Source organism: Orycteropus afer, unplaced genomic scaffold (genome assembly GCF_000298275.1).
Source record: "Orycteropus afer afer isolate SDZICR_OR568_19922 unplaced genomic scaffold, OryAfe1.0 scaffold00141, whole genome shotgun sequence".
In the NCBI taxonomy this organism is placed as follows: Eukaryota; Metazoa; Chordata; class Mammalia; order Tubulidentata; family Orycteropodidae; genus Orycteropus; species Orycteropus afer.
Window position 1 is genome coordinate 886,983 of NW_006921728.1, and position 19,203 is coordinate 906,185.

At 40.0% G+C, this 19,203-nt stretch overlaps 1 protein-coding gene across 1 annotated transcript in view; it reads right to left on the minus strand.

The window, feature by feature from the left end:
• Positions 1-18,670, minus strand: part of KLHL14 (kelch like family member 14) — a 135,881-nt gene extending 117,211 nt beyond the window's left edge. The window contains exon 1 of the mRNA XM_007945635.2: positions 17,718-18,670. Coding sequence (XP_007943826.1) covers positions 17,718-18,670 — 953 coding nt within the window. The remainder of the gene's footprint in view (positions 1-17,717) is intronic.
• Positions 18,671-19,203: the final 533 nt, after the last annotated feature.

Genomic DNA, 19,203 nt, shown 5'->3' on the forward strand with positions numbered 1-19,203 from the left:
GAACAGAGCCCTTCTCTGAAGCATTTGTGGTCGTATGATTTGAATCAACTCAAAGGCAATGGATATTTTTTCTGTCTCTTTCATGTTTGATTCTTAAGAAAATTACTGCTGTAGGTAATTTTTTTGAGCCTTGTAAGAAAGGGTACAGTTTTCTCTTTCTCTTCCAGTTTTGCATTACTAGATGAGCTATTAACATATTGCTGACTTGGATTATTGCTCAACAGCCAATATAACTGCCTGCATAGAACTAGTTGAAAAGTAACATTTCAGTTAATTTCCTTAACAGAGTTTCTTATAAGGAGTTCTGGTGATGCGTGGTTAAAGCTCGGGGCTGCTAAACCAAAAGGTCAGTGATTTGAACCCACCAGGCTTTCTGTGGGAGAAAGATGAGGCAGTCTGCTTCTGTAAGGATTTACAGCCTTGGAAGCCCTACGGGGCAGTTCTACTCTGCCCTGTTGAATCACTATGAGTTGGAATCAACTTGATAGCAGTAGGTTTTGTTTATTCTTGATAGCAGTTATGTTTATTCTTGGCCATCCTTAACAGAATTGTCCAGCCAATAGGAAGTGAGAGCTGAAACACACCAATGAATCTAACGCTCAGGTTTGGAAACTGACACTGGAAAAAGAGTTCTCTAAGATCAAGCCACATGGCTGCCTTGAGAAAAGATCTTCCTGATTTACTACACAGTTGTAATACTTCATAGGAACCTACCAACCACGCTTTGCATGGAGAATTTGAAGACTATGAGGAGGTAGGGTCCTTATCTTTTCCTGTTGGGTGCTTAGCATAGTGCACAAATCCTGTAAATGTTAATCAATAACAATGTTGGAAGTAGAGGAAAAGGCAATGAGGAGGCACAAGAACATATACAGCTTATGGAAAGAAGGGATTCACATAAGCCTCTGTGGCCGTTTCCAATTGTCTATCAAGCTACAGACTTGAATTTCTTCATGCTTTCAGAAATTACATGTTTTCTCATGCCTGAGACTTTAAAGTTTCTCTGCCATAAAAAAAAAAAAAAAAGAAAGAAAAAGAAAAAGTGAAGCGTTCTCCAGAAATAATCTTCCTGAGTTGAGGTTTTTTGTTCTAGGTCAAAGAGATGAACTAAGCTGAAGGAAGGCTTGAGGGGCTCCTTCCCGTACGAGAGGTACCCCTTCCTTGGAACAGAATTTTCCCTAACCTGCTTTGTGTTTCTTTAGTTTGCTATTCCTATATCTTGAGAAATCCTAAATCTTGGATTTATTTAAGTGAATTATTGGTGATGTTTAAATATTTCAGTATTATTTTCTCTGTGTTCTCCCTTTCTAATAATTGAAATAGGAATACGTGAGTCACAGCTGAAGTCTGGCTATATTCCAGCCATTCTGAAGTGACGGCCTGGCATGGTGTGCACCAGCACACTATGAGTTGGAGCTGAATAGCATGTAACAACGACAATTTAAAGGGTTTGTCTGATTTCTCGGGATCTGTTGGCAGTACATTTTAAAAAGTGTAAAGTTACCATGTTTTACTATACACACATGTACTATATGCATGTATTATACATAGTATACACATTTTGTTGATAAGTGCCATCAAGTCCCTTCTGACATATAGCAACCCTGTGTACAACAAAATGAAACACTGCCTGATCCTGAGCCATCCTCACAATTGTTGCTATGTTTAAGCCCATTGTTGGAGCCATTATGTCAATTCATCTTGGTGAGGGTATTCTTTTTCTGACTCTGTACTTTACCAAGCATGATGTCCTTCTACAGGGACTGGTCCTTCTTAATAACATGTCCAAACTACATGAGACAAAGTCTCACCATCCATGCTTCTAAGGAGCATTCTGCTTGTACTTTTTCTGAGATAGATTTGTTAATTCTTCTGAAAATCTACAGCAGACTCAATATTTTTTGCCAACACCGTAACTCAAAGGCAACAATCTTTCTTGAGTCTTTCTTATTCATTGTCTAGCTTTCGCATGCATATGACTCAATTGAAAGCACTTTGGCTTGGGACAGGTCACCTTAGTCCTCAAAGTGACATCTTTGCTCTTTAACACTTAAAAGAGGTCTTTTGCAGCAGATTTGCCAACATAACACATAATACATTGTTTGACTTCTTGACTGCTGGTTCCAAGGGCACTGATTGTGGATCCAAGTAAAATGAAATCCTTAACAACTTCAATCTTTTCTCCATTTATTATTGTTCTGGTTACCTAGTACCACTCTGACAGGAATATACCACAAATGGGATGACCTTAACAAACAGGAATTTATTCTCTTATAGCTCGGGAGCCTAGAAGTCTGAGTTCAAAGTGCCAGGCTCCAGGGGCTGTGTGAAAGCCCCTTGACCTTGGGCTTCAGCTCTGCCTCTTGCTCCTGGCCCACTGAAGCTAGAGTTATCTCTTCACTCAGGCAGCTACTGGCTGCTGAGGCTGATAAGCCCAAGGTTGACAAATAAAATGGCATAGTCCTGATGTTACCAAACCACACGGCAGGCCATTAATTCTAAGTCCCAAGGTTGGCACAGCATGGCAAGCTGCTGAACAATGACACAGATACATGCAGGGTCCAAACATGCCATAAGCTGGAGACCATTCCCAAAGCTGCTTCTTATACATGAGAAGCAGACCACATACCCAAAGGCAGCTACTCAGCTGCTCACAGTAGATTCCACCATGGAGTTGGTTACCAGTCTCATCATGGGGAATACTACATCCAGCTGCCCAGCCACTCAACCAGTCCTCGCCAAGTTGACACAGAGACTTAACTACCACACCATCAGTTCTTGATTATATGCTACCTCCTGAAATGATGGAACAAAGACCAATTCTTTTTGGTACATTTACTCTGTGTATTGGTTGCATTTTCTTTTGGTGCTTCTGTGTTATCTCAGCATTTTGCCCATATAGTCCTTCAATATTGCAACTTGAAACTTGAATTTTTTCTTCAGTTCTTTCAGCTTGATAGTTGAGCATGTTCTTCCCTTTTGGTTTTCTAACTCCAGGTCTTTGCACCTTTCATTATAATACTTTACTTTGTCTTCTTGAGTCTCACTTTGAGATCGTCTGTTCAGCTTTTTTTACTTTATCATCTCTTTCATTTATAGGTGCTCTACATTCAAGAGCAAGTTTCAGAGTCTCTTGTGACATCTTTTTGTTTTTTTTCTTTTCTGTCTTTTCAGTGACTTTTACTTTGTTCATGTATGATGTCCTTGATATCATCCTATAATGTGTCTGGTCATAGGTCATTAGTATTTTATGTGTCATATTTGTTCCTGAGATGGTCTCTAAATTGAGGTGGTATTGACTCAAGGTTGTACTTTGGCTCTCATGGAATTGTTTTAATTTTCTTCAGCTTCAACTTCAACTCACATATGAGCAATTGATAGTCTGTTCTTCAGTCAGCCTTTGGCCTTGTTCTGACTGATACTAAGCTTCTCCATTGTCTCTTTCCACAAATGAAGTAAATTTTATTCCTGTGTAATCCATCTGGCAAGGTCCACATGTATCGTCTCTGTTTATGTTGTTGAAAACAAGTATTGCAATGAATAGGTTGTTGGTCTTACAAATTCTGTTATGCAATCTTTTGTGTCATTTCTATCAAGGCTATATTTTCCAACTGTTGTTGTTGTTGTTATGTGCCGTCGAGTTGACCCCGACTCATAGCGACCCCTCCTTGGGTTTCCAAGGCAGTATCACTATGGAAGTAGATTACCCCATCTTCCTTCCAAGGAGTGGCTGGTGGGTCTGAACCACCAGCCTTCACACTATGCTACTGATTATTATTCATTGCTTCTAACTTTTGCATTCTGATCACCAGTAATTATCAATACATCTTGACTGAATGTTTGATTAGTTTCATATTGTAGAAGTTGGTGAAAACCTTTAATTTCATGATCTTTGAATTAGTAGTTGGTGTGTAAATTTGAACAATAGTCATATTAACAGGTCTTTGAAAGGCATATGGATATTATCCCATCATTGATAGCATTGTACTTCAGGGGAGATACTGAAATGTTAATTTTGATGATTAATGTGTGATATCATTCTTCTTCAATTTGCCATTCCCAGAACAATAGACCATAGATTACAATTCAAAATGGCTAATGCCAGTCCATTTTAGCTCACTAATGCCTGTTATGTTGTTGTTATGTGCCGTCGAGTCAAACCTGACTCATAGCGACCCCTCCTTGGGTTTCTGAGGCAGTATCACTACGGAAGTAGATTGCCCCATCTTCCTTCCGAGGAGTGGCTGGTGGGTTTGAACCGCCAGCCTTCTGGTTAGCAGTCAAGTGCCTTAGCCACTATGCTACCAGAGCTCCCCACTAATGCCTAGGATATCAGTATTTATGCATTCCATTTCATTTTTGATGACTTTAATTTTCCTAAAAACTCTGGTGGTATAGTGCCTACGGCATTCGACTGCTAACCAGAAGACTGGCAGTTCAAACCCACCAGCCACTCCTCAGAAGGAAGACTTGGCAATCTACTCTCATAGAGATAACTGCCTCAGAAACTAAAGGAGGGGTTGTGATGAGTGGCAACTGACTCGACGGCAGTTCCGCTCCTCTCTCTAATTATCCTAGATTCATACTTCATATATTCCACGTTCCAATTACTGGGTGTATGCAGTTGTTTTTTTTCATTTTGAGTAGGGCCACATAAGCAAATGAAGGTCCTGAAAGTTTTACTCCATCCATGTCATTAGGTTGACTTTACTTTTTGAGGAGACAGCTCTTCCCTAGTCATATTCTAGGTGCCGTCTAACCTGAAGGGCTCATCTTCCAGCCCTATATCAGACAATGCTCAGCTGCTATTCGAAAGGTTTTCTCTGGCCAATTCTTTTTAGAAGTAGATCATCAGGTCTCTCTTCCCAGTTTGTCTTAGTCTGGAAGCTCCGCTGAATCCTGTCCACTATGGGTGACTCTCCTGGTACTTGAAATACCTGTGGGGTAGCTTCCAGCATCAAAACAGTACACAAGGCACTAGAGTACGACAAACTGACAGATGAATAATGGCTATAACTATCCTCCATATATTGAATACATGTAGTATACATCTTACTTGTCTCTTGTGTATCGAGATAAGGAACTCCATGTGAACATTCCTACCACCCCCCGAGTCAAATCTATGATGATGAACTAGAGTCTTCTTTGTTATATAATAGTGATATGCATATTTTAACAGAAAGCAATAATTTAATAGTTCAAAAAGATTTATAATCAATTCAGAAAATGCTCTATGTAGAAGCATACACATTAAGCCTAGGAAGTAATTTGGTCAATTATTTCATACCTACATACTCAAAGTGGCAGGGAGTGAAGTACAGTACCTAACCCATGATAAGCTCTAAAAGTAATTTCTTGTCTGTAAGGAAAATTTCAGGGAGACTGTGGCAAAGGAAGATGAAGCAGGACAAGTTATTTAATGATGAATTTAGCTTTTCCATGACAGCATTGGCCTTGGTGATATGTGTAGTGAAGCCCTCAGTTGAATCTCAGACGTGACTGAAAATCCTGCACTGTGTTATTTCCCGCTGATTCCCATAAGGAATGCTTTTGCATCACCATTACACTGAGAGCTTCTGTTTTTCAGTTTTGTTATCTTTCAACATTTCTCTTCTTCTGAAGTGGTTCTTGCAAGTTATCACTATCTTGGCCATCAAAAAATTCCATCTCATTTCCCTAAAATAATTATTTTATAAGTATAGTCTGAATCGACTTCCTTAGTGATACTGCCTCAGCAACCCAAGGAGGGGTCGCTATGAGTCTGGTCTGACTCGACGGCACATAACAACAACAATAACTAAATGCCTTTAAGAAAATTCAAGTAAATAATTTGAGTAGTGGATTTTTTCTTTGAACAAAAGATTTGCTAAGCCAAGTCTAAAGTACCATTGCAGAAGTACTTGTCTTAGGTCAACAAAAACCAAAATAATCACATGAAGAAGAAGGAAAGAAACAAAAAGTAAGATCAATTACAGATATTCTTCTCTGTTATATGAAACACCAAGATCTGTAATAGACATAGTTGTCGTATAAAAGTACCTAGGTTATTTCCCACTGTATATGCATTTTCCTTTCATTTTTGTCAAATATAACATTTAACTCCTGCAGAATGTGGCCCCAGTTGTGAGCTAGGAATCATGAAAAGCTCCACTAAAAATGCTTAAATGACTTCAATGATAAAAAGATGAAAACTCCAACTAAAAACTAGGCAAAGGATTTAAATAGAGATTTCTCCAAAGAAAATATACAATTCTACAATAACCACATGAAAAGACACTCAACATCACCAGTCCTTAGGGAAATGTAACCACAATGAGATACTACTTCAGACTCTGTAACATGGCTATAGGCACTCTTGTAGCATAGAGGATCTCTGGTAACATAGAGAAGCTCAGGTAGCATAGTGCCTAAGGCATCTGACTGCTAACCAGAAGGCTAGTGGTTCAAACCCACCAGCCACTCCTCAGAAAGAGGGTTGGGCAATCTACTTCTATAGTGATATTTCCTTGGAAACCCAAGTAGGAGTCACTATGAGTTGGATCCGACTTGATAGCAGTGAATTTGGTTTGGTTTTTGGTTTTAACATGGCTATATTGAAAAAGACAAATGAGAGTAAATGTTGGCAAAGATGTGGAGAAACTGGAACCTTTATAAACTGTTGGTGGGACAATAGAATGGTGCAACTGCTTTAAAAAACAGTCTGGTAGTTCCTCAAAATATTAATCATAAAGTTACCATATGACCTAGAAATTCCACCCTGATGATACACTCAACGAGAAATGCAAGCATACGTCTATCCTAAAACTTGTACATGAATGTTCATGACATTCATAAAAACCCAAAAGTGGAAACAACTCAAATATCCGTCCACTGAAGAATAGATAAATATATTGTACCTAACCAACAATGGAAGGAGCTCCGGTGGTGTAGTGATAAGGCACTATACTGCTAACATGAAGGTCAGTGGTTCAATCGTACCAGTCTCTTTGTAGAAGGAAGATGAAGTGATCTGCTTCCCTAAGTATTTACAGACTCAGAAACCCAAATGCGGGTTGCTATGAGTTGGAAAAAACTCGATGGCAGTGAGTTTGAAAAAACACCAAACTCACTGTCATCAAGTGGATTCTGACTCATAGTGACCACATTTGGGTTTCCCAGGTGGTAAATGTTTACGGAAGTAGATTATCCAGTCTTTTATTGTGTGGAGTGGCTGGCAGGTTTGCACTGCCAACCTTCTGGTTAGCAGTCAAATGCCTTAGGCACTACGCCACTAGAGCTCCTTTTAACAATGGAATATTATTTAGCTATGAAAAGGAATGAAGTACAGATACATGCTGCAACATGGATTAACCTTGAAAACATGATGCTACATGAAAGAAGCCAATCACAGAACACCACATATTATATATATCCACTTACATGAAATGTCCAGAATGGAAAATACATGGAGATACAAAGGAGATTAGTGTTTGTGTAATGTTGAAGAGGTAGTGGAGGAGTGGAGGGTGACTACTCATATGTATGGGTTTTATTTTTTCTGAGAGGTGATGAAATCTTCTCATATTGACAGTGGTGACGGCTGTAAAACTCTAAATATTCTGAAAACCATTTCATTGCATACTTAAATAGGAGAATTTTATCTCAATAAAGCTATTCTATGTCATTGTTACATGTTGTCGAGTTGATTCCGACTCATAGGAACCCTATGAAAAATGGAACAAAACACTGCCCAGTCGTGTGCCATCCTCAGAACCACTGCTACATTGGAGCCCATTGTTGCAGCCACTGTGCCAATCCATATTATTGAGCGTCTTCCTCCTTTTCACTGACTTAACATTATAACTTTTGGGGGCTGAAAAATTGGCCCTCTCAACCAAATAACTCCTCACTTTGCTAGAATATGAATTGTTAACCATCCTACCCTCCACTCCCACATACAAAATAGAACTTTCTCTGATAAAAAACCGCTTAGAAGTCACAATACAGAGAATTTAGAGCTAACACTCAGCCACATGCACTCTGCACACGCACACACACACACACACACACTCCCATCTATCCGCATTTTCAACAATGCCTCAACATTGTCAAGGATTCTTTCTTTTCTGATAGTTAGACTTGCTCTTCTTCCTCCTCCTCTCCATTTCACTGGCCTCGCCTGTCTTCAGAGACACCTGAAGGCACATAAGGCAGGGAAGTGAAACCGACTGTAATTCTCCAGTTCGCTTCTCTGCAGCCTCCAGTGAGCCAGTCTCCATACGGTGGCCCAGCTGAGCTCTGAGGAAGTTCAGAGTCCCTGCGCAGGTGCAAGTTACCCACCCGTACGCAGGCGCACTGGGAACAGACAAGCTAGACATTTTGAGAGCCTTTGGGAGCCCAGCAGGGCTAAGCTTCAATCTATGAGATGAAAAAGAAAGGGGACTTTCCAGTGTGAAAGTACTATATAAAATACTTCTATATCTAAAAAGGCCATAATTTTCCTTGTGAGGAATTAAATATAAACTGCTAAGATCAATCAGATATTCTTATTTTCCCACTTTCTTCTCATGCCCTTGGCTTCACCTTCAGACAGCTTCAACGTCATTCCTCTGGTTTTAAAAGTCTCTATTTCTGTGATGTTAGATATCAGAGATATTTTCCAGAGTTGTCTCACTAGACAAAAATATATTTAGGTAAATTTTGCTTAATTTATCATTTTACATTAAAAATAGCATTTTATGTGTATATAGATTTTTAAAATTATTATTATCTCAAATGATCCTTACAAAAACCTAGGAGTCAGTTAGTTAATAACTATAGTTATTAACCCATTTCACTGATGTGAGGCTCAGCTAAAGTGGATCTAGGACACACAGTTAGGTCTATGATTTCAAAGATAGCTTTCCCCCCACCCCACCCCCACAGTATTACTGCTATCTCCTCTCATTTCAACTAAAAACATGCTGATTTTTTCACTACTGAGTTCATCCATATAGTGGATGAATTAATAGGGCCTAGGATTTCCTCTGTGATTTGATTGACCCTTCTCCTCACACCACACACCTCTTCTTTTAGTTCTCAGAAGGTGCCAAACTCTTTACTGCTTCTCAGTCTGTGACACCCCCAATTACATGCTCCCCCTCACTAAATCCATTACCCTGCATCTCATCTTTTAAGGCTCATTTTAAACCTATTATGTAGGAAAAGCCTTCTTTAACCACTCAGACAAGGTTATATCATTTTGTTGAATGGTCTCCCACCTATCTATATCAGTGTGATTGATTTGTGTAATTATTTATGAAGTCGGGAATGTGTCTGTCTTGTTCAGGGCTTGACCTTAGAACTTAGCACAGTGATTGATGCATGATATATGTTCAGTACAATTTCTGGGGATGTTCTCCAGCAGGACCTTTTGTTATTGGTGAACTGCAGTGCATCACCCCAAGTTCCCAGTATGTGCATCGCACGGTTGTGAGCTCCTGTTCAGAAAAGCTGCCCAAAGTCCTGAGGGCCTCCTTGCTTCTCAAGTCTGTGCCACTCCAAATTATGCTGGTGGTAAATAGGGTTTGCAGAGACGAGTTATACTTTTGTCTCCTTTTGGCATAACTGGCTGGACCCCTTGGACTCTGACACTTCTGAAATTACTACACTACCTAGCACAAGAACAAAGGTTTTTGTCTTATTTTTAAATAAAATACCTTGATTATCTCAGATTATAGATAGATAAATATTTAACAGAATAGAATTAAAGTAAGTTGATCATTTTTTTCTTATAGAAACTTTTTTCTTTCTTTTGAGGACTGAATTTATTTTTCTTCTTAAAGAAATTCTGTCTATAACTTTGTGAATAGATAAGGTTAAGCATGCAGCGATTTAAATGCTTTCTGATTTGTGCTGTTTATCCAACAAATATGGAACACCGCATCTCCAAGTTGTACAATTTCCCCACCTTTTTCTATTGCTAGTTCCTTCTTTTTGTCCTTTCTCAGATCTCATAGTTTATCTCTGTATACTTCCTTCAACTCCTCACTTCTCCTTGTAATTCTTATTACTGTTCATTTTTCTTCTCTTTCACTTTCCTCTGATTTACTTTCTTTTCCTTTAGCATTAAACAGTCCCCATTTTCATTTTCCCTTAATTGTGGCTTTTCCTTTACCTTTCTGCATTACCTCTAATATTTAAAATAACCCTACCTCTGTTTCCACTGATGTTAGCTTATCTGTGACTAGATAAGCCCCTCTGATATTTACAGCAAAATGGACATATCCAGTTCATTATCTGTGTTAGTACTGATAGTTTTTCCCTGGTTAATAAATCTTCTTGCCCATATCAAAATAATGTTTTTTTTTTTTTTTTTTGAAGATCATCATTAGTAATTAGTTATCTTAGAAGTTAATAGAAAGCACATGGAAATGAATATACTGTATTTTCTGAAATCCCAAATGAATGGCATCAGGATTAAACTATAGTAGCATACCAATTGTTAAAATTATTTTCTTGAAACAAAATTGATCAGAATAAATTTCCAATAAAAATAATCTGAATTTGTGTTATTAAAACACATAGGTATTTTTATAATTCTGGATTCTGTTGTTTTTATCACTTGAAAGTGTTATAACCATTAATAGCTTTCTGTTGTCATCACAGAAACAAAGCTGATATCATACTAGTTCCCCACTATGCAAAAATCCAGAGGAAAGAGTTGTTGACTTGAATTCAAGCTTCAAAGTTATATTTTTAAAATTATTTTTCATAGTTTAAGTGAAAGCTCTTATTTTCATAGATGTGCTTCTATTTTTAGTAGGTTCATGTCATAGTGACAAATCTTAGCAATATCATTATTTAGTTTCAATCTCAAACTAAAAAGTATGGTAGACCAAAACCAAATCAACTGCCATCGAGTAGATTCCCACTCTTAGTGATTCTATAGGACAGAGTAGAACTGCCCCATAGGGTTTCCAAGGCTGAAATCTTTATGGAAGCAGACTGCCTCCTCTTTCTCCCACTGAGCAGCTGGTGGATTGGAACTACCTTTTGCTTATCAGCTGAATGCTTTAACCACTACACCACCAGAAGTCCTTATGGTAGACCAGTAGGAAAGAATTCTGACTTTCTAAATTTATTCCATTTCTTATCTTCATTGGTTGAGTGGTCTGAAGAGTTAAAAAGTAGGAACTTTCAATCACTTCTGTGGTGTGTTAAAACAAATATATGCAAGGTGTCTATTAGAGTTTGCTTTTTGTAGAAGCCATATATATTCATAATGAAAGGGTATTCTCCAGGTGATTTGTATCTTCCTAATTCATGACTATGCAGTTTACTGGACAAATTACTTATCTTCTCTGAGTCTGTTTCCTAATCTTTAAAAAGGTTGAAAGGGTACTGCAAGGATTAGAAACAATGTAAATGATATGTCTAGCCCATGATAGGCATTCAGTGATAGTTGCTCAAAGAATAGCTATGCAAGTGTATGTGTAAAATCATCTTTGAAATTACCTGCACTTTTATTTCACATTGGCTTTTTCAAGTTACATTAAACTGAGCCAAATCCTGTGTCCATCGCAATTATATTAAGACCAATACCAGTCCTTATGGAGCTTTTTTTTTTTTTTTTAAACTAACATTTTTTTGATCGTGGTCAGGCCCTGAGTCAAGTGCAGTGGTTGCAATCTTCAGAGAAGGCACTGTTTAGTAGGGAGATAGGTACATAAGCCAAACGGACAATAGGATGAGTGCTGCCCCAGAGGTTATCCGCCTGGAGAAGGCAGGGAGTTTCTATAGACAAACCCAATTCAGTTTCTTTACTCTGAAGTCAGGAGTTCTGACAGTTCATGCCCTTTGATCAAAGTAGCTAGAGATACAAGATGGTGCATGGACAAAAAAAAATATTGTTCACATGTCCATTTATATGCTTAGATTAGTTTGCTGAGTATGTACAGAGTGATCTCAGAAAGCACTGTGTTAAGTATCCTTGCCTATTCTCATTTCCTACTGGAAGTCAGTAAAATATTGTGTAAACAAGATTTCCACATTTCTGAATAATAACCAACCGCTTTAGAGGGTTTTCTATCCCATATGTTGGAAAAACGGGCACCTCACTTATTGTTATTAATCACTATTTAGCATCCTGGAATTGTTATTTATATTCTTAAGTTTTATTCTGGAAAGTTGAAATTCTAACTTGGCATGGTAGAATTATTTGGACTTGAATTCTTTCCAAATGGAAGGAAGAAGACTAATGACAATTCTTTTCACTGGACTAGGGGCAAACATTTGTGTCTGTTTTGTTACATCCCAAGTGCCTACAACAGAGGTTGACAAACTACGGCAAATCCAGCCTCCCACCTGTTTTTGTACAGCCTATGAACTAAGAATGACTTTCATACTTTTAAAAGGTTGAAAAAAATCAAAAGAAGAATATTGTTTCATGACGTGAAAATTATATGACATTTCAGTGTCTATAAATGGAGTTTCATTGGAACATAACCATGTCCAATCATTTATGTATTTTTCATGGCTGTTTTTGTGGTACAAGTGTCGAGTTGAATAGTTGCAATAGAGGCTATGTGGCTCCAAAGCTAAAAATTTTACTATTTGACCTTCTACAGAGGAAACAAGCAAACAAACAAAATGCCTGTCTTTGGCCTAGCACAATACTGCTCCTTAGCTTCTTTAAGGTCGGAAGCATTAATATTTAATCCTGACGTGTTTCTTTCCCAAAGGAAAGTCTTAAGCCTAATATATAACTCCAAGATGAACCACTAAATTTTGCCCTAGCATAAAGAGGGTTACAGAGGAAGAAGCAGCTCACTGTAGTGGAGAAGAACACAAACTCAACAGCCCACTGCCTGGGCACAGACATGGGCTCCACCACTTACCAGTTGTACAACCTTGGACAAAATGCTTAGCTTCTCTGTGCATTAGTTTTTCCATCTATAAAATGAGGTCAATGATGGTATCCTCTACCTAGCACAGTTACGAGAATTAAATAAATTAACATTGGTAAAGTGCTTAGATCATCTGGTATGCAGTATGTATGTATGTATGTATACGGTGGTATAACAGTAAATAAAGTAACATATTTTGACTGTATTTTTAAGTTAGGAAAATTGTGATACTTAGAAATTAGCTAAGGTAATAAGTTAACCTCAACATGTTCGTAATAATGAAAAAAAATATAAGCATGGATTGCAATTTTTAAATTATCTTTTGTCAGTAAATTCTTAATGCCATCAACATACTTTAATGTCTACTCTAATTGCATTTTGATTGTAGGATATAACAATGTTGCTCTCATACCTATGATATAATTTTGCAATCAATGGTCCTGTTTCAGATAATAAACAAATTGTATTCTGAATGGTTGAGTAACTTCTGATACAAAATCTAACTACCTAACAACTTCTAATCTGAGGGTATCAAATTGATATAAAGGGAATCAACAATTTAGAAAATGGATGGATACAAGATTGGTTTGCTTTGCTAAGGTTGTTATTGAATTCTCAGGAAGAGAACAAATAGAAAATATTGTCCTACATTTAAATAAACTTTGTCTAAGCACCAAAGCCTGGGACCAAAACTGTGTCATGCAGGGATATTAGGACATCTAAGGAAGGTTGGGCAATCCTACTTCCGTAGTGATACTGCCTCGGAAACCCAAGGAGGGGTCGCTATGAGTCGGGGCCGACTCGACGGCACATAACAACAACAACAACAATGTTTTTAAATCATTACCAAGTGATTTTAGCAAATAGATAATTAGTACTTCTAATGTTTAAGTATATTTTTATAGTAATTTATGTGATCTCCAAATAGTCTATGTTTTGCAGAAGTAATAGTTGTTTTCATGAATCCTTTTCTATTACTTATGGCTATTTCTAGAGAAGTTTCAATGGACTTTGGGTATGTGCAATAGGACCATAGATGGGGGGATATAACAGTAAAGTGCCAACACTGAGACATCTTATGTCATAAGCTTAATTCACTCAAATTTCAACAGGCATTTATTTAACTGCTACACTGTGTGGGGTGCAATGGAAATATGGAAAAAAAAGTTAATTGATTCAGCCCAATGTGACACATTTGGGACTATTTACTAAATTATGAATTAAATAAAAAAAAATACAAATAAAAGAGAAACTTCTGGCGTTACTTAATTTAAGCTTAGACTATAAGTCTTCTGATGTTTACTTTTTAATGCACTGAATACAGCATGTCATGCCACTTTACTAAATTAGATCTTTATGCTTTGTTGTTGTTGTTGTTGTTGTTATGTGCCGTCGAGTCAAACCCGACTCATAGCGACCCCTCCTTGGGTTTCCGAGGCAGTATCACTACGGAAGTAGGATTGCCCAACCTTCCTTCCGAGGAGTGGCTGGTGGGTTTGAACCTCCAGCCATCTGGTTAGCAGGTAAGTGTCTTAGCCACTATGCTAATAGAGCTCCCCCTTTATGCTTTAGGAACCTTTAATAATGACCTTTTCAGAAACCTTTTCAAGAACTTATTTCTTAACTTTTAATTTTCTTGCAGTAGAACAAAAATAAAATAACCAAAAAGTTAAGCTTTTAAGATATTTTAATTTATGTTTACTCAAGTCCTGCAATACTAAATTATTTATCTATACAATTGAATATAAGGTAATGAATATCTTATTTTATTTTATTTATTATCCTTAATGCTAGGTTTATAAAAAGAGAGTATGAATCTGAGCACAGATGGTATATTCAGAAAAACTAAACAACTAGAGCAAATATTTAAAATTAAACTGATTATAGTTTTAGATTTCAGTAGCTTAGTTTTTCCAGACTTAATAAAAATACAAACTATTTAATAATATTTTAAAACACTAGTCTATCATATTATATAGATAACACATAATCTTAAACAAATAAATTCTCATTTGAAGTTATTCTATTTGTTTATATTTTATACTTATCTCAACATTCTCGTCAATTTTAATTTTGCATTTCACTCTTTGAATTTGAGAAACTCATATTTGGAGCATAAAAACTACAGGTAAGCCAGAAATATAAGGCACTTCAATAAAAGTAATGTAATCACAAAAATAATGAACACATTTATCCCCTTGTTAAAGTACATAAAGGGCCAAGAGAACATTTTTATTTTGTGCTGATGCTGTCATAAATGGGCTGATACAATACTATTGATTGCAACTTACAGGATTTTTGCCTGTCTTAAAGTTAAGATCTTATTTGTTCTTTCTGTGAATTAAAATGGGTGATGGAATTAGTCACTAAAAATTAAAATGATATAGTTGTCCTAAGTGATTAAGATCTACATTATATTATTTTGAGACCAGCAATAGGTTCACAGAAACTATTTTCTGTACCTTCTTCTTTTGAAGGAAAATACAGTTCCTTCCTACCGCAGAAGTATCAGATTCTTGCAGCATCCATGACACTTGTAAGCATTCAGTGGTCAGACACCACTACATATCCTTCAAATGACATGGCCCAGTGGAGCTGGAAGGTGTCGTCACGGAGCCAGGCAGCCTGGTATCTCAGCCATCCACCAGGACAGAGCCAGCAGGCCCCAGCTGGTGTGCTAAATCCAGACTAAAGAAATGGATTTTGCATTTTGAAAGTCAACTCGTCTAACATTGAATTCTAGGAGATATTTATTAGGTAGATGTCCACTGAGGGTTTCAAAAATTATTTATTGGTTTGTATTCATAATGCTCATTATTCAAAATTATTCTTAGAACAAGTTAGATCTTCATTTTCCTACACTCTGCATTTCTGAATTTACACTGTTGTTATTGTTATGTGCCGTCGAGTAGGACCTGACTTATAGCAACCTCCCTTTGGGTTTCTGAGGCAGTATCACTAAGGAAGTAGATTGCTCCATTTTCCTTCCAAGGAGTAGCTGGTGGGTTTGAACCGCCAACCTTCTGGTTAGCAGTCAAGTGCTTTAGGTACTACACTACCAGAGCTCCTAGGTTGTACATATTTTTAAAAACATGATGTGTATGCTCAGGTCTATAACTGTTGTCTTAATTCTTGCATATGTATGATATAGGCTAAATTAATTATATTTAAAGATCCTTTTTGTAATGGTAAATGTTAAAAGAAGCCCAGAACATTAATTACCAATGTCCATTGATATAGTAGCATTTGGCCATTACACTCAGTTTACCATTTCAATCTTCAGACAAATGAGAAACTTACAAAGTAAAACTACAGCCCATGTTCTCAGACTCACTTGCACTCATGTGCTCACTACTCAAGCGTACTTGGGTTTTGATTCTAGCTTATGCTATTGCCTCACTGTCCTCTTTTGACACCATAATTTATTAATACATCTCCCACGGATATAAAAAAAATCAGTTTACAAGATTTCTAAGTTCAAGGTTTCTCCTGCCTCCAGTGGGCCTCACCTTAACACTAATACGGACTAAATAACTATGGAAAAAAGCTTCCATTTCCTAAAACTTTCATTACCTGGGTCTGGTAGAAACATCATGACCAAAAAAATACACAATTAACTCCATAAAGTTGCACTGAGTGGATTCCGTCCTTTAGACATCATTCTGGGTGGGGAATATGCGTAGATGTTCAAACCATGAATTTCTGTCTTATGTAACATTTGTGAGATTAGGATGGGGTAACCTAGTATCTGGAATTATGATGCTTTACAATGAAGAACTGAAAAGATACTGCTCTGTTTTTTTTCCTAAAAGGAGAAAGAACCCTCTGCTAGGACTCATTAAAAAATGGTTTATAAATTGCAGCCAAAAGAACACGATTATCATTCCCCACAGCCTTTTTATCTCTGCAGTGTAAAAAGGCATCATCTCTCTCTCCTTTAACATGAAATTCTACGTGCAACACACACAGAGACAAATTCAAAATGACAACAAACAACTCCCTAACTTCCTGGTGACAACTGAGCAGCACACAGACCTAACTTGAGCTAGATGACTCTCTATCCTTGTGCCCCCCACCGCACTTTCAACTGTCCTCCCTTCTCAGAGAGAATCACTAGACAAGATTCACCCAACACCCTGAAACCTCTTGCTCTGGCTCTCCTTTAAAAGTGAAAAGGGAAGGCTTTCCAGAAAATTGAAAAGTTTGCTCGGGTGTATGATGCCAGCATTTCCAGTAGTGACTCTGGTAGTCAAAACATTTCTGGAACTCTAACCTCCAAAAGGAGCTGACCCTCAGTCAGGGGAAAAAAAAAAAAAGCCCCAAACTCACAAATAAATAAACAAAGAAGAAAGGTCATGAAAGCTCTCTTCTCTGAGCATCACCTCTGGCTTCTGCAGGCTCAAGGCAGGAAAGTGGAAGGGATAGGGCGGGGACTTGTCCTCACAGAATCTTTTTCCTTAAGTAAGCACATCTTGAGATCCGGAGGGAGGGCTGCTTAGAGAGGTTTCCAAAAGCTCTGTGTTGGCACCACTTCTAACTGTCCCGGCCTTTGGCCCCACTTGCCTGTCAATTACTGTCTACGAGTCCCCAGTTCCTGGGTTACCAGATCCGAGGGATTTGAGAACATGGGGTTACCAGCGCTCTGGAGTATGGTTAGGCCGGCTCCTTGTTGACCTTTCAGAAACCCTGAAATCAACTTTCCCCACACTGTAGGAAATGTTTGCGTTTTCAGCTTGCCGGAGTGTCGCTCCCAGTCCACCGCCTTCTCTCCTCCTCTCTGCCGCCGCCCTTCCCTCCGGCCTCTCGGACTCCCCCCACCCCACCCCCGCCCTCTCCTTTGTTGTCTCCTACCTGCTGGCCACGCTCTGCCTGCAGTGCTGCCTGAAGGGCATCAGGTGGTAGTTCATGGCGTCCAGCAGCAGCTTCTGGCAGACCGGGTCGGTGCGCATGAAATCCACTGACTGGACCCGCTCCACCAGCTCCGGGGCCGGGATGAGCGCGAAGCGGAGGCGCTTCATGAGGTCAGGCGCGTACTGCATGCGGGTCTCGCGGTCGTGCTCCAGCCACAGCACGGACATCTGGAAGAGCGCCAGCTCCGACTCCACGGGGGGAGGCAGCGAGTCCAGCAGGGCGCGCATCTCCTCGAAGTTGAGCAGCAGCACATCCTCCACAAGGTACTTGTTGGCCAGCTTCTTGGTCTCCTCCAGGCCGTGCAGCGCGGCGATCTTGCACACCTGCTTGTAGTTCTGCACCGATATCTGGTCGTTGAGGAACTGCACGCAGAGCTTGGTGACCTGGGGGATGTGTAGGATCTTGCTGACCGACAGTACCTCCTCCACTGTGTCTAGGGAGAGGGTCACGTTGGCAGTGTAGAGGTACTCGAGCACCAGGCGCAGCCCGATGGACGAGCAACCCTGCAGCACCAGGTTGTTGATGGCCCGGGGGCTGGTCAGCAGCTTGTCGTCGGGGGAGGAGGAAGGAGTCCCTGCATCCTCCTGTGGCGGCGGCGGCTGCTGCGGCTGTGGCGGCTGCGGCTGCGGCTGCGGCGGCTGCTGGTCCTTGGGGGCCCCCAGGCCGTCCTGGCCACCGACCCCTCCCCCGAGAGGGGGGTGGCTGGAGAAGAGCGATCGGAAGTACTGCGAGCAAGAGGCCAGCACGGCCTTGTGGCAGTGGAACTGCTGGCCCTGGGCCGTCAGGGTCACGTCGCAAAAGAGCTGCTTCCTCCACAGCAGGTTGAGGCCGTGCAGCAGGTTGTCGCTGTGGCTAGGGTCGAAGGTGGAGGTCCTGTCCCCGGATCTGGACATGGCGAGCTGACTCGGCGCACCTGGCTTTAAACCCTCCTCCAACCTGGCAGACGGTGGGGGATGGGAGGGAGTGGAGAAGGGTGGTGGAGGGGGTGGGGTGTGGTCGGGGTGGGGAAGGGCGTGGAGGGGAGGGGAGGGCGAAAAACAACAATCAGTGCTCAGCTTGTCTCCTGCCTAGTGCATCTCCAGACCCCGACCCTAAGAGGAAGGTCTGCAGGCGCTGGATCCTTGAGCGCCACCAGAAGGGCCCTGTCTGGGGTCCGGGCGCCCACTTTGCTCCCTGCTACTACTCTCTCCACCCTCCCCACCCCCCACCCCCTACACACACACACACACACACACACACACTTCGTCCCTCACTTTCCTAAAGCCACTGGCGCTCGGCTCTTGGCAGCGACAGCGGTGGCAGCAGCGACGGCAAAGTGGTGGCTGAGGCCAAGACACCTCGTGGGCTTGTGTCCATGCCGGGTTGGAGGAAGGGAAAGGCCGTAGAGTGGGAGCCTGGGGTGTCCCGAGAGCGCAGAGGCGACCGA